Source organism: Eulemur rufifrons, chromosome 16 (genome assembly GCF_041146395.1).
Source record: "Eulemur rufifrons isolate Redbay chromosome 16, OSU_ERuf_1, whole genome shotgun sequence".
In the NCBI taxonomy this organism is placed as follows: domain Eukaryota; kingdom Metazoa; phylum Chordata; class Mammalia; order Primates; family Lemuridae; genus Eulemur; species Eulemur rufifrons.
In genome coordinates, this window is record NC_090998.1 from 3007733 (window position 1) to 3024901 (window position 17169).

The 17169-nt window shown below is 36.8% G+C and overlaps 1 protein-coding gene across 1 annotated transcript in view; it reads left to right on the forward strand.

Annotated features, from left to right (window-relative positions):
* BCL2L13 (BCL2 like 13) overlaps positions 1-17169 on the forward strand; it is a 91032-nt gene that overhangs the window by 41552 nt on the left and 32311 nt on the right. Inside the window, exons 3-4 of the mRNA XM_069491617.1 lie at positions 11879-11986; positions 15031-15187. Of these exons, the coding sequence (XP_069347718.1) occupies positions 11879-11986; positions 15031-15187 (265 nt within the window). The remainder of the gene's footprint in view (positions 1-11878; positions 11987-15030; positions 15188-17169) is intronic.

Genomic DNA, 17169 nt, shown 5'->3' on the forward strand with positions numbered 1-17169 from the left:
CCAGTTGTCCCAGCACCATTTACTGAATGGGCTATTCTTTCCTAAATTGAATTGCCTTGGTACATTTCTCAAAAATCAATTAACTATAAATATATGGATTCATTGGTCTATATTTCTGTTGTTATACCACACTATTTTAATTACTGTAGCTTTGTTATATGGTTTGAAATTATGAAGTATGAGTCCTCCAACTTTGTTCTTCTCTTTCAAGATTGCTTTGGTTATCCTGTGTCTGTTACAGTTCCATCTGAACTTTAGGCTTAGCTTGTCCATTTCTGGAAAAAAAACACAGTTGGAATTTTGATGAGGATTGCATTGAACCTGTAGATCAATTTGAGGAATATTGCCATCTCAAATCAACTCTTCATGACAGATTTGTATAACCCCATTTCAAATTGTGAGTCATAATATTTCTAGAGATGTGTACTGTTTCATTGTTTTCTTAGATTTTCTGTCAGGAATAGGAGATATTTGGTCCTAACCACTATGAAGCCAGACCTTGAGAGAGGGGTGTGCAGTGGGTGTTTTTTTTTTTTTTTTTTTTTTTTTGCATTCTTCGTCATATTTGTCCTCCAATCTGTCTCCCAATCTCCAGGATACCTGGAGGCGTGGTAACACTAGAACCTGAAAATTAACATCAATATTGGCTATTTTGAAATTTAGTTGTGTTTTTTAAAATTTGGTTTTTTACTTACTGGTCCCATATATTTTGGGGTATGTGCTTTGGGTATTTAATGAACAATTGAACCACGCTGTCTGTATGTTCAGTAGACTTTTTTTTTTTTTTTTTTGCTACTTCATGTGATATGTAAATAAAGTCCTTTATTTTATACATGTTATCTTATGTATTATTTTATTTTTCTTGAAGGAATTCAGCTTTCAAGATCAAAATTAGTATGCGTTTACACATGAGGACATTTCTTAATGTTATTACTACCTGCAAATACATTCTGCTGTAATAATGCACTTTCAGTTTTCAGGAACAATAGTGAAACCCTTTTAAAAGTCCTGTGAATAAAATGTATAAAGGGAGGGAAGAGAACACAAGTATGGTGAATCACTCCCCACTCCCACCTCCAGCAAGTTCTCAAGAGAATCTCCTGCTTCAAAACATGAACGCAGTCTCTCAGGATTGATTTTTATTTGATCATACTGTGGACAGGAAAAATGTATTCCTATTCTTTTTGATACTATCAGTTTTATTGACTTTATTTTCACTTTCCTTCAAAAAGCACACAGTGTATGTTGATATGGATTCTCAAACCCAGTTAGATGTAGCAGGACCTTTAGAAGAATATATAGCGTTCTGATTATAAAAGCAATTGTTTGCTTATAGAAAAATTAGAGGCATCAGATATTTAATCAGAAAAAGGAAAATAAGAACATGTCTTTCATGTTCGATACTACTCAGTAACTTACAGGATGATATGAAAACAGTTTGGTTATAATTCTAACAAAACTAAAACCCCCTTCAACTGATGAAAAAAAAATCAAACACTGAAGAATCAGGTATCTACCAACTTAGCTAGCACTCCCATCCTCATAAATGCTTTCCGTTGCACTGAATATTAGAATTAGAAATTCACTATATGTTAAGGCATATTTTAATTAATATGTTTCAGAATTGCAGTTATACTGGTAAGTGTTCCTATTTACCCACTCCTACCATTACCTCACCCCTTTTGTCCAGGAAACAAAATGTTAAGTCATGGTTTTGGTGGCTATTCTAGATTTGAGCTGGCATATCACAGTGTACACACTAGGTTTTATGAGCATAAATATTGAAATGTTATACAAAATGTAGCGTAATATACTCCACACTCCAATCTAAGATGGTTTAATGTCTTGACAAAAGATGAGATGACCTAAGTGCATTTCACATTTTGTACACTTAGACCACCATGTGCATAGATATTCTGATGCTAAATTCTTGGTCTTCAGTATCTCGTAGGGCTGGATGCTCGGAAGTATGACAGAAACTAACCACAAAGTACCAGATGTTTCTTGGCATTTGCGATCTTGCAATAAAAATGCGCCAGATCAGGATCACAAGGGTAGTATGAAAATCATAACACATGTTTCGAAACTTGTTCACATGTTTTCTAGATACTGGGAGACCAGACAATTAGACATTTTTAATTTGATTGTAATTACTTATGTAGTCTACAGTTTGCCAAGGCTAGTTGCCTGAATACTTACTAAAACAAAGATCATGGAGCTCTACCCTAGATCTAAAGAACCAAATACTCCATGCTGAGGCCCGGGAATCTGTAATTTAATGTTTTATAGGTCATTTTAATGTGCCCACAGTTGGGGGGAACCATAGATTTAGAAAGTATTTTGCTCTGGGAGGTCTAGCCCATTCAACTTGTCTAAACTTGGTAACATAATTTTCACTTTGAAAGCTCTGAACGAATTTCAGGGTGGGAATATGATTGCTGACTCACCTTCATTTCCGGCTGAGGTAGGTGGGATTTAGTGTACTAAGGTCTGTTTATCTTTGAAATATTTGTCTCTTGGTTTATATTGCTGGATTTATGCTGCATTGGCCCTTTATGCTTTAGAAAATCTGGGTGGAGAGGACTAATTAAATGAAAATCACTGAATCTGTCTGTGTCATTGGTTAGCTGAATAAATAGCCTTTTGTGTCCTAACAGCAGCAGACTTTTCTGGTTTAGGTTTTCCACATGGTTTATTATCAAGTATGACAACTTGTCGTGTATAATCAGCATCACGTTAGTCTCATGAGAATGGGCACTCCTTCAATCAGATGCTTTTCTTTAATCTGGTGGGGTGAGTCATATGGTGACCAAGACATTATTGTCATTCACTTTGTGGGATGGTAATAGTATTGATGGTGGTGTGATTTGGATGTGTGAAGGTATGTTTGGTTTAGGTATGCAGATTTTCCAAAAAGAGGGAGATGGTAAATAAAGCATTCATGTACTCCTTATTTGTCACTGTGCATCAAAAACTATGGCTGGGTGCAGTGGCTCGTGCTTATAATCCTAGCACTTTGGAAGGCTGAGGTGAGAGGATTGCTTGAGGCCAGGAATTTGAGACCAGCCTGAGCAGGAGCGGTACCTCATCTCTACAAAAAAATAGAAAAGTGAGCCTGACATGGTGGTGAGCGCCAGCAGTCTCAGCTACTCGGGTGACTGAGGCAGGAGGATTGCTTGAGTTCACTGCACTCTAGCCTGGGTGACAGAGAGAGACTCTGTCTCAAAAAAAAAAAAATTATAATCATATCTTCTAGGATTTAGTAGTAATTACCAGAAGATCTAGTTTTTCATATTATTTTTCTGTGATTTATTGGAGCCTGGACAAGTTACTAAATTCTCTGAGTCTCATATTCTTCATATAATGAGGACGGACTTTACAGACTGTAAATCTATTATAAATCTAAAATTCCATGATTGAGTGATTGATTAAAACTCTTATAACTGAGGTCTTATTCTTTCCATTCCTTCTCAGTATTCTCACCATAATCCATCACCACAAATAAATGGTGTGTTTATTGTCCTATGTATGTGATTGGTCTGTTCTCTTCTTATGTAGTATGACTTCTCATTTTCTTTGTTTCTTTTGACTTTTGTCATTTGAGCTAGCCTGAAAATATGCTGATAACTTTGGGTTCTTTTATTCTTCTAAATTTATATATAACTTTTATTTTATTGTCTACATTTCTTCTCCCCCCAGTGAGGTTGTCATGTATACATACAGACACAGCGGGGATACCATCTCTACATACATGTCTGTACACTGTAATCCTTTAAGTCTTCATCACAGTAGACAGAGGTAGCTACCACTATCAAGTGTTTTGAGTACTTTTTTAGCCCATGCTTTACACAAATCTAGGACAAAGGAATTATCTCAAAGTATCTGTAATATGGTCAGAATAATGATAATAAAATATAAAATCATCAAACAATATAAGATAGTATATGTTTAAATGTTAAGCTGTGTGGCACAGACTAAATGATATAAATGTTTAAAAGTCTTAGTAATCAGTGAAGACATTTTTGAGAAGTAGAGAGACTTAAATTGGTCCTTGAAAGATGAACAAAATTTGAATTTTCAGGAAAAGGAAGAGCAGTGCACATTAGATGAAAATGTAGCATAACATATGTTGTTTGTTAGATAGTGAGAAATTTGCAGTGAATTCATACTGAATAAAAATAGGAATGATTTTTTAATTGCTCACCACATATGATTTAATGTGGCTTATAATAACAATGATTAATGGAAGAATCTAAATAATAACTAGACTCAGGAGTTGGAAAATTGTACATTTCCATAGTGGGAATAACAGATCATAGGCACGTGGTCTGTGAGATCCTGTACAGTTAAGTAGCTCTGAGCTGTGCAGTTGGTTCTTAGGCAAAGCCAAAAAGTAAAGAATAGAGGGATACTTGCTTCCAGGAGTGTTTTCGCCCCCATAATCAGAAGCTATACTATTTTCTTTTGGGGGAAGAATAGTTCTTTAAAAGATTTTTTTTTTTTTTTCACTTAGAGCTTTATAACACAGGATACAGAGAAATGGTGTAGAAAATGTTGTCAGTTTCAAAACACTGTCTCTTAATGTGATTCTGGATAAAGGTAAGAGTGACACCAAAGTGCAACTCAGTTAAAGTAAATAGTTCACACTATCAAGGGACCTAGGTTATATGTACATACTTTTCTGATGGTCCAGCTTATTATGAAGATCAACTCTAGAATGCAGAGGAACAGAGACTACCTGTCATGACAGGAAACCTTATATAAAATTGGCTCCAATAGATTGTATTGCCTGACAAGATTCTAAAATGTTTTAGGTGTTCTGTGTTTCTGATTAAGAGCAGGTCAACCGCAGAATAGCAGATGTTAAGTTTGAAATGCTTTGTAGAATTTAAAAGGCTAACCAAAACTTTTTTCAACCTGGCTGTTATTCTACTTCTGTCAAACAAAATATGTTTGAAGTATTATCAATAGGAACAAGAAGGATTTCTCTCAGAAGCACTTTCAAGCCTGAGCACAGTGTCACACCTGTAACCTTACCACTTTGGGAGGTCAACATGGAAGGCCAGGAGTTCAAGACCTGCTTGGGCAATATAACATCGAGATCCCACCTCTACAAAAACAATTAAAAAAAAAATTAGCCAGGCCTATGTACATGGGATGCTGAGGTGGGAGGATTACTTGAGCCAGGAATTCAAGGTTGCAGCGAGCTATGATCACACCATTTGCATTCCAGCCTGGGCAATAAAAAAAAAAAAACCACTTTCATTCACTGTAGCTCAGGACAATGATAGATCAAAATTCTTACATTGTTACTGTTGCATATGGCAGAAATTATTTTAGGCTGGAAAAAATTTGAATACAAGTCTTTTAGAGCTAAGCCACCCCTGGAAACAAGATAATAGCACATCTGGTATTTAGATCTGGTAGTCAGGAAGGGAGCTTTTTAGTAAAATTTCCCTGATTAGTAATACCTTTAAGTAATAAAACAAATTAGCTTTCCTTCCGAATTTTTGAATGTAAATCAAACTCTGTAGGACATATCTTTAGGGCAAAAAAAAAATTCAGTTTTAGATCAGTTGATATTAAGCTACTCTTTCTAGCAGCAATTGAAGAGCAAGAGTAGCTGTCTATCAATATTTCTCCTAGTTGATGTTAAAAACAGCCCTATTTTAAATCACTTGGCATTATCTAAACTGTGAAAAAGTTGTCCTGCTGATCCTAACTCTTAACAGTATGGAAAGCAGGTTTGGCATAATCTTCACTGATAGAAATCTGTGATGAACTGATTTCTGTTCACAGAGATGGGGGTTGGGGAAAGACAATTGTCAAATAGTTACAACATTTTAAAGAATGAAAAGGATTGGTGAGTGAGAGCTACTGTCTATTCAGAATTTATCTCATTACACTTGATAAAAACCCTTTGTTGTAGGTAACATTTTCCCATTTTGTATAAGAAGAGAGGCTCAAGAACGTTATTTTCCTTGGTTACATGTAGTGATGAGTTAGAATGCCTGACTCCAAAGGTATTTTTTTCCTTCTTTATTTCTTTTTTCCATACATACATCTGCTGAAAGACTCCAAAGTTTATTTTACGTTTTACAGGCTGCTTTCCAAGAAACTGGAAATTTTATTGTAAGAAACCAGATTGACCTTAAGTTAATTTCCCAGTCTGTGTTTGCCTTAATAATGTCACAATATATTCTGAGGTGCTTTACTTAGTGCAGTTATATTAATCAGTACTGTCACAGAGCCACCCAAAACTACAAATTACTTCTTTTTCTTCTGTTTTTTTTTTTTAGAGATAGGGTCTTGCTCTGTCGCCCACGCTGGAGTGCAGTGGTGTGATCATAGCTCACTGCAGCCTCAAACTCCTGGACTCAAGCAATCTTCCTGCCTTAGCCTCCCCAGCTGGCTGGAACTACAGGTGCACATTCCCATGCCCAGCTAATTTTTTTTTTTTTTTTTAATTTTTGTAGAGATGGAGTCTCGCTATGTTGCCCAGGCTGATCTCGAACTCCTGGCCTCAAGTGATCCTCCTACCTCGGCCTCCCGAGGTCTTGGGCCTATAGGTGTGGGCCACGGACCTAGGCCTACAAATTGCTTCTAAAAGGAAAACTATTATAATTATAAGCAATATTTGAGATTTATTAAAAGCCTATCTGTAAAGGTAGACCTTAATGCTTTATGAGAATTTATAAAGATTATCATCTTTCTAGGATATACTGGCCTCAAATTTTGCATAATAGATTGTATCTGTTTTATGTAACATTTTTAAGTTTTTATTTATGTAGTTTCAAAAGTATTTATATAGGCAGGAATAAGTGAAATGTCATTAAGCAGAATCCTTGTTCATCATGATATTGAGGGGATACTCTGTGTTCCATGTCAACTAGAAATACCTAAGGAATTTTATGTATAAAAATTATATTAAAGGTCTGAGTTTTATTTTGGTCAGTCTCAGCTTGTATGAAAAGTGTTTTATGTGGCTTAAAGGAAAATTATTTTTGTTAACTTTAAAAGTGGAAAACTAATCAGAAACTGTGATATATAGAAATGTTTATTAATGTTTTGTTTTTCAAAGGTATTTTTAATACCCGCAGATGATAGAATGCTCAAGTTTCTTTGTTTTCATTAATAGGATTAATTCAGAGCCCATCCATGAATTTGGAATTCTTTAATTTGCTTACAAAAAATGAAAACATATAAATGTCTAACCCCTCTCTGTATGAAATTTGTCAGTGGTAGAAAACAATGATGCGAACAACTGAAAAAGTCCTGGAGATATGTCTGCAGATGTATTCTGAGTGAGAAGGATGTCATTTCTTTCTGGATTCAGTATTTTAGATGATGAAGCTCTGCTCCAAATATCTGAGGCAGGAGAAAGTAGTAAATTGTCGAGTTATCTGGTCTGATTTTCTTCCTCAGACTGTTCCCCTTTGTTCTCCATTCTGTGCAAGAGACCAAGACCTTCCTTTTCCTTTTATTGCATGAGACTAGCTTGTGCCCAGTACTTCTGGGTATATTCATAGTTTTCTTAAGTTGGAGAATATAAATCTGTTGATAATAATAGGCCTTCTCTTGACTTGCAGATTGTATGAAGTGAAGATTAAATAAGGCACTACGAATCTCAGTGTCAGCAGATGTTATCACTGATCTAGACAACCTTTCCGGTCTCCATTACTTTTTCTTTTTTTTTTTTTAATTTCAGCATATTACAGGTGTACAAACATTTAGGTTACATTTATTGCCTTTGCCATGTCCGAGTCAGAACTTCAAACATGTCCATCCCCCAGACAGTGTGCATTGCACCCATTAGATGTGTATATACCCCTCCCTCCCCCTACCTGCCCGACACCCGATGATTATTATTACTGTATGTGCACATAAGTGTTGATAAATTAATACCAATTTGATGATGAGTACATGTGGTGCTTGTTTTTCCATTCTTGTGATACTTAGTATAATAGGCTCCAACTCTATCCAGCATAATGCAAGAGATGCTAGATCCATTACTATTTAATCAGGTCAAAAATGTTTTTGCGATATTTCCTTCCTAGCTACCAACCAGAAGATGGAGAGGGCATAGCCTAGATTAATAGTTTTGTTGTCGGATTGACCTGAGTTCTAGTTAAAGCTCTTCCATAGTTTCTCATCTTCTAATGGAACTATTATTTTATCACTTGTAAGGTTGACATGGAAATTAAGTAAAATGCCACATACGAAATGTTTACCATAGTGCCTGTCAATTAACAGGTACCTTTTAAATGCTTGCTGTTTTCCTGTTCCTCTTGAACTCCCTCGGAGATCAACAGTTTCAGTGACTAGACAAATCTTACTGATTTTTGTGCTAGTTAGATGCTCATGACAATACCTGATAAATAGCAAGTACTCAGGAAATGTTTTTCCCAGTGAATGAATTAATAGCAGGTAGATCCACAACTTGGTGGCCCAAATTATGGTGCTTTTCCTTTTACTGAGATTCTTGCAAAGAGAAGGAGTGACTTCATTGTCACTCGTAACTATTTATCTCAGTTCTTTAGGGAAATGAAGAATTACTCTTCAACTAAAATTTGATCACTAAGTATCCAGTTCCGCATACTCTGGGTGTTCAGATAAGCTTCAATTTAAGTCCCAGAAATAAGCCAGATTCCTAGAATGGCTCAGAATTACCCTGACTTCCTTGAATGCCTTTGGCTAAAAAACAAGCTAGGATTGTGAATCTGGCTTATGTCCCAGGAATGTGGATTCCCCTGAATGTGTCAATTGGTTTGACTTTTTTTATTGAAAATTCCTTGTTCAAATGGAAATCTTTGCTCTATAATACTGAAAGCATCTGAAAGAAGAATAAAAATTAATTTTTTCAAGACAGAATATTATTACAATATAGTGAGAACTTGAACTTTTTATGTAAGCTTTTTATTTTTTAATTTTATTATTATTACGTTTTTTAGAGATGGGGTCTCATTCTGTCACCCAGGCTGAAGTGCAGTGGTGCAATCATAGCCCACTGTAACCTTGAACTCCTGGGCTTCAGTGATCCTCCTGCCTCAGCCTCCTGAGTAGCTGGGACTACAGACACGCGCACCATGAAGCCCAGCTAATTTTTCTATTTTTAGTAGAGACAGGGTCTTACTCTCGCTCAGGCTTATGTAAGCTTTTCATAGCTATAAAAGGAACTATGGTGCTATATGCCCAAACTTGCTCACTTTTAATGTTAAGGAGAAACTTTTTGGTTTCTTTTATGTTCTCTTGGGATACAAATCTTCTGTTAGTTTTCTCCCCTCCATGCCTAGGTTGCTCTTCTTGATTGGTCTCCCTGGAACCCTTCAGTGATGATCCTTGACCACTGTGCATTAAGTCAGGTTATCCAGGAATACAAAACTGTGATACATTAACCCAGTGAGACAGGACTATATTATGCAATGAGTATGGGTATGTGGAGGCAGGGAGAGGGAAGAAGGAGAATTGGGTGATAATTAGTGAAGTTTTTAAATCAAGGCTTATGAAGATCCTGAGAGAGTCCATGAATGCCCTGAAATTGCTTGCTGAACATTCTGGGAAGGGGGGCTATTCTTTTATTCAAATTGTCTAAGGGGTTAATCCAAAAAAGCCTAAGAACTGCTGTGATTAGATCATTATCTTAGAGGCAGTCCTGGACTTTTGGGTGTTTGATTTTATAGAGCCCACACTTTCAAGCATGATGAGGGGCAATGTTGTGTGATAGCTAAGAGCCCAGACCTTGAAACCAGACTGCTTGGTTTGCATCCAAGCTCTGCTGTTTGTACATCCTTGGTCAGGGCTCATCCCTGTACCTCAGTTTTCACACCTACAAAATGAGGGTAATAATGATACCTATCTCAAAGGGTTTTTTTTTTTTTTTTTGAGACAGAGTCTCACTCTATTGCCCAGGCTAGAGTGAGTGCCGTGGTGTCAGCCTAGCTCACAGCAACCTCAAACTCCTGAGCTCAAGCGATCCTCCTGTCTCAGCCTCCCGAGTAGCTGGGACTACAGGCATGAGCCACCATGCCCGGCTAATTTTTTCTATATATATTTTTAGCTGTCCATATAATTTCTTTCTATTTTTAGTAGAGATGGGGTCTCGCTCTTGCTCAGGCTGGTCTCGAACTCCTGAGCTCAAACGATCCGCCCACCTCGGCCTCCCAGAGTGCTAGGATTACAGGCGTGAGCCACCACGCCCGGCCTCAAAGGGTTGTTATGAGGATTTAATTATGTGTGTGTATACATATACATGCATATATGTATATACAAAGTGCCTACTGTAGTGCCTGGCACTTGGTATTGGCAATTATTATTATGCATTGATATCGCTAAAACTGACTTATCTGAATCTGGACTGTCAAATGACAGGGGTACTGCTTTCAGTCTTCAGCAGTGTCTTCTTTTTTTGTACATATTGCTTATACAGATATATAACTATTTTGTTGCATTTTAAAAAATTAGTAGAAAAATGGAAGTATCAGTAATAAGCATAAGAGACTAGTAATGAACATAACTCTCATAAACCTAATATGATTGAGACAAAGAAATCATTATGCCCAAAGAGGTGAAACTTGAGTCTCAGTTGTATGCTTTGTGGACTTAAGCAGCTATTGGCTGTTCAGACGGGGCAGGGGAGAGAATTACAGAGCACATATAAAATGATAGAAGTATATCATTTAAAGGCCAGGTGTGGTGGCTCACACCTGTATTCCTAGCACCCTGGGAGTCCAAGGTGGGTAGATCGTTTGAGCTCAGGAGTTCAAGACCAGCCTGAGCAAGAGCGACACCCCGTCCCTACTAAAAAAAAAAAAAAAAAAAAAAAAAATAGAAAGAAATTATATGAACAACTAAAAACATATATAGAAAAAATTAGCCAGGCATGGTGGCGCATGCCTGTAGTCCCAGCTACTCGGGAGGCTGAGGCAGGAGGATTGCTTGAGCCCAGGAGTTTGAGGTTGCTGTGAGTTAGGCTGACGCCATGGCACTCTAGCCTGGGCAACAGAGTGAGACTCTGTCTCAAAAAAAAAAAAAAAAAAGAAGAAGTATATCATTTAAAAATGTGTCGAGGCTTAAAAATGTGTCATTTCTATAATCCCAACACTTTGGGAGGCCAAGGCAGGAGGATTGCTTGAGGCCAGGAGTTCAAGACCAGCTGGGGCAACATAGTGAGACCCTGTCTCTACAAAAAATTAAAAAATTAGCCATGCATGGTGGTGCACCTATAGTCCCAGCTACTTGGGAGGCTGAAGCAGGATGATCTCTTGAGCCCAGGAGTTTGATGTTAATCATAGCTCATAGTGAGCTATGATTATGCCACTGCACTCTAACCTGGGCAACAGAGCAAAACTCTGTCTCTAAAACAATAAATAAATAAACTTAAAAAGCATCTAAAAGTGAGATAACATTAGGGATTCATGTAATTTGAAGTGGGAGTAATGAACATTGCCCACCACCATTAAAATAACATGAATTCTTTTATTTGGTTTTATCGTATTCAGTTTTCATATTTTTTTTTCAAGGAATGCATTGTATACAAAAAAAGAGGGCTTGTACATATTAATGCCAGTCTTTTCCTAATCTCATGTTTAGTTAATGTGTTTCTGAAAGTTGTGCTCTTTTTCCCTTCCTGGCAGAAACATCTGGAAAGACAGAGGTTTATTCTATTTATTCTATTTTTACCAGACTTTAAATAGATAATACTTCTACTGAGCGTTTTTTCCCCCTTAATTATTGCGAAAAGTATCTCCTATCCTCCCTAGGCTTGATATATAATGGGTTTTGATTTTGCATTTTCTGACTAAAAAGTCAAGTCAGAACTATTATATTCTAATGGTTTCTCTCTCTCTCTTTCAATAGTAACCTTTTTTGTTGGTTTCAGGGGTTCAACTAGATGTAGCTTCACAATCTCTGGATCAAGAAGTTTTAGTAAAAGTTAAAACAGAAATTGAAGAAGAGCTAAAATCCCTGGACAAAGAAATTTCTGAAGGTCTGTTCTTATTTTCCTAGTTAATTAGCAGATTGTTTGGTGTGTTTTACTGTTGGTTTAATTTGATTTTCACAGAAAGGTGTTCTGAACATTATACAACTTCATTGCTGTAGGATTATAAGGGTGAAACTAGAAGGGAGCCTTTTTTCTTTTCAGGGGGACATGGTTATAAAAGTTTCCCAACTATACCTAACAGTTTTGATGTTGCCATTCCTGGTGTTAAGTAGTGGACTAAATGGTCATATTAAAGTCCTTTCCATTCAATATGGTTTGATTCATATTTGGTATCTATATAACTAATAACAACATTAAAGGGAAAAAAGTAAGAAAGATTCTTTCATTTTTGCATGCACGTATGCTATAGATAATTGTAATTATAATGTATATATAGCTTTATAGCCACATATTTTGCACTTAATGTTATATAGTAATCTTTTAAAATAGTTATCATTCTATTAACCGCATGAAATTTCACTCATTGAATGAATATTTACGCAGTTTCTCCCTTACTATTGAGGGGAGCATTTGGGTTATTTCCTGTTTTACCTTCCGTAAGTAACATTGCACTGAACATTTTTCCCAGTGATTTTTTTTCAGCTTTATTGAGGTATATTTCATATACCATAAAATTCACTCATTTAAAAGGTCTAGTTCAGTGGTTTTCAATAAATTCACAGAATTGTACAACTGTCACCACAATCTAAATTTAGAACACTTTTAACACTCCAAAAAGAAACACAATAGGCATCAGCTGTCACTTCCGACTCCCACTAGGCGCTGCCTCACCCCCACCCAACGCAACCACTGAGCTACTTTCTACTTCTATGGATCGTCTGTTCTGGACACATGCATAGAGTCATACACTGTGTGGTCTTTTGTGACTGGCTTCTTTCTTAGCATGATATTTTCAAGGATCATCCATATTGTAGCAGGTATAAGTACTTCATTACTTTTTACAGTCAGGTAATATTCCATTGTGTGCATATGCCACATTTTGTTTATTTGTTCATCAGTTGATGGACATTTTGGTTGTTTCTGCTTTTCAGCTGTCATGTATAATGCTGCTTTGAAAATTCTTGTTCAAGTTTTTGTGTGGACATATATTGCCCAATAATTGTTAATGAACAAAATTATAAATAATTTTTATGAACAGTTCCATATTAGTAGAGAAAGAAATTGAATAGAATTGTACAAATAATCCAGAAACCTAATGTTAGTCTTCTCTTTTATAGTCTTTTATCAGCACTTTTAACTGATTAAATTTTCAGTTCTTTGCTAAGCCTTCATCTATATTCTGGTAGCAGTACTGCTGCACAGTAAAATAATAGGCAAAAGGCAGACAAGAGAGTAACAAAAGGCTTAATTAAGGAGATTGACTTATTGAACCCCGTATTATCCAAGCCTGATCATTAAAATGGATGCCCTCAAACTTGCTCGGACAACAAAATGTTTGTAAACTTTGCAGCCATTTGCATCTTTCTTGGAGGCAAGTGCTTTAGAAAGAAATACATACTTAATTCTATAGTAAAATTTGCAGCCTTCTAGGAACAAGCCTGAATTAATGCAATAAATATTTTATGAAGGTGATTGATAGCTCTTGGTAATGGGTACCGGCTGCCTGCTTTACTGGGATTTTATACCCTGCATCCCGTTTGTGCCCTGGAACAACAGTTACGCTGCCTACCCTTTCTGCAGCTGAGCGGGCTACATCTTTATAACACGGAATCAGGAAGTAGATGGTAGTTTGAACTGAGGAAGGAATAGATTATGACTGCTTTTTACAGGTTCAACTTTTTTTTATTTTTTTTTTTTGAGACAGAGTCTCACTGTGTTGCCTGGGCTAGAGTGAGTGCCATGGCGTCAGCCTCACTCACAGTAACCTCAAACTCCTGGGCTTAAGCGATCCTCCTGCCTCAGCCTCCCGAGTAGCTGGGACTACAGGCATGCACCACCATGCCTGGCTAATTTTTTCTATATGTATTTTTAGTTGGCTAGATAATTTGTTTCTATTTTTTAGTAGAGACAGGGTCTCACTCTTGCTCAGGCTGGTCTCGAACTCCTGACCTCGAGTGATCCTCCTGCCTCCCAGAGTGCTAGGATTACAAGCGTGAGCCACCGCGCCTGGCCTCAACTTTTTTTATACTTGTATAACCTTCAGAGTTTTAAAGTTTGTTCATGTGAAGTAATATTGAGTTTGAAAGTTCATTTTAATAAGGGAATGAAAGCAGTGGATTCATCCTCTGAGGTGGAATAAACTGACTAGAATCTGGTTTAAGAAGTGCCACTGTTATAAAGGTAAAGACAAAATTTTAAAAGCAGGCCGGGCGCGGTGGCTCACGCCTGTAATCCTAGCACTCTGGGAGGCCGAGGTGGGCGGATCGTTTGAGCTCAGGAGTTCGAGACCAGCCTGAGCAAGAGTGAGACCCCACCTCTACTAAAAAATAGAAAGAAATTATATTTCTAGCTAAAAATATATATAGAAAAAAAATTAGCCGGGCATGGTGGCGCATGCCTGTAGTCCCAGCTACTCGGGAGGCTGAGACAGGAGGATCGCTTGAGCTCAGGAGTTTGAGGTTGCTGTGAGATAGGCTGACGCCACGGCACTCACTCTAGCCTGGGCAACAGAGTGAGACTCTGTCTCAAAAAAAAAAAAAAAAAAAAAAAAAATTTTAAAAGCAAACTATTAAGAGAGTGAGGATAGAGCCAAGAGTTGCTTCTCATTCAAAATTCTTATACTGAATTGATGAGTAGTAATAAACTAAATTGGTTAGCATATTTTAACATGCAGTTTCGTTGTTTTCTTCTCTTAAAACTAAGATTTTTCCATTGAAACCTTTCCTTTAAAAAAAAAAAAAATCTAAATTTAACCAATTTTTGTGTTCCAGGAAAAAATAATATCCATAATGATTATTTGACCTTTTGAAGTGGCTTATAACTAACTATTAGCTTGTTCCTAATAATAGGTGTCTTAATCCCCTGGGCTTTGATAGCACAACCTTTGATATTGTTTATTAAATTAGGCATTTCTTTTGCCCTGTCTTCAGCCTTCACCAGCACAGGCTTTGACCGTCACACTTCTCCAGTGTTCAGCCCTGCTAACCCAGAAAGCTCAATAGAAGACTGCTTGGCCCATCTTGGAGAAAAAGTGTCTCAGGAACTTAAAGAGCCTCTGCATAAAGCATTGCAAATGCTCCTCAGCCAGTGAGTTACATTGCTGAGTGGGAATGTACTTCTCTAAGTAGTCTCTGGATCTTTCATGCAGCACTGTATTGGTTAAGGCTTTGTTTTTGTTTGTTTGTTTTTGGAGACAGGGTCTTGCTCTGTCGCCCAGGCTGGAATAGATTGTAGCTCACTGCAGCCTCAAACTCCTGGGCTCAAGCAATCCTCCAGCCTCAGCCTCCCAAATCGCTGAGATTACAGACGCGCACCATCGCGCCCGGCTCTCTACCTGTGATTTTTATTTATTTAATTAAAAATTTTTTTTATTAGAGACAGGGTCTTGCTGTGTCACCCAGGCTGGAGCACAGTGGTGGGATCATAGCTCACTGCAACTTCAAACTCCTGGGCTCAAGCGATCCTCCTGCCTCTGCCTCTTGAGTAGTCTGTGTTTTCAGTGACAACTTTGCTTCAAAGCAGTGATTTAGCTGTTCCAGCATAGATTTGTTAATTTGTATTTACTTGTTGAGCTATCAGATTTCAACAAATGCTTTTACTAAATTGTAAATACAAACCATTTCTCTTGTCCTGACCACTTTTTACTATCATTTCCTCTAGTGGCCAATATAAATATAATGGCTAGGGTTTTGTGCATTGTAATGTGGGATTACTGTATTTTTGATGTCTGTATTTAACATTGTATCTGTAACCCAGATGCTGCTAAACTTTGGGGTTGCACATCTGCCCATGCAACAACTTCCACATTTTTATAGTGGGAACTTCTCTCCTAGCTATGGTTCTGACCATATTAAAGCTAAAGGCAAGAAACCAGTAACAACAAAAGTATATTAAAATACAACTGAATAATTTATTGTAAATCTTAAAAGTCAGTTTCTCCTAATTATTTGTTGAGAATCATTTAAGAAATTGGTATGGATTAGAAAAAATATTTGTCTTAATGAAAACTGACAACTTTGTAAAACAGGATGAAGACTGTTCTTCACTAAAAGGGCCAAAATTCAGATGCCAAATTATTGTTGTAGTAATTCCTTACTTTCATGTAGGCAAAGTTTATAGTTTACCATTTGTTAGAAGGAAGCAATTTGGGTTTAGGAGAATTCCATTTGTTCTGCATAGCGTGGTAAAATGGGCAAATGTAAAAATCCTAATTACACTTGGTGAAATGAAATCACATTTGGACTTTATTAACCTTTTATATAGAAAAGTTTAAAAATAACTGTAGAGAGAAGGGTATGAGTGTGGGGAAATAAAACTTGTACAGGCAATTTGCATTTATAGCAGTGGTTTTTAGAAAGTGTTCTGTGGAGCGTTAGGCACGAGCTGCTGCAGAGGCCCCCCGAGGAGGTGAGGGATAAATTGAGTGTGTGGGCTCACTAGGGCCTCTCCACGCTTCCTAAACCAGAGCACCTGTACTTTCATATATTTTGTATATTGAGATTACATATAAGATTTGAAGAAAGAAATTTGCTGCTTTGCCAAAACAAAAACAAAAGAACTTGTAAAATCAATTGGGGCTGGAAGTAAAATAACTAAGTGAGAGGTATAGGCAGAAGGTTCTATTTCCCACTTTGGTACAAACTGTGGCTCTAGGCAAACCATTTCACCCTTAATATTTCAATTAACTTTACTGGGATATTATAAGCTCTCTAAAGAACAGTATTACGTAGTTTAAAAAAGAAGTATTGTTTCTGAAGTCCTTTTCATGATCCACAGGAAAAATTGATACCTTCTTACTGCAAATTATATTTTTTTAAAAATTGGCTTGGATGAATATTTGTTTTTTCCCAAACCCTGAATATTAATATAATTACTTTTGAAATTGGTTGCATATCAAAGTCAAGTCTCTTTATGAATAAGTTTTTTTCAGAAATCTACCTTTGAAAGTTTTAAGCTTTGTTACTAATACCTTGAAAATAACTAATTGATAAACTAGAAGCATTATGCAGGTTGAAGGCAGTATCTTAAGGTGGAAAATACCACCTACTTCTCCAAACGGTTTTGTTAAA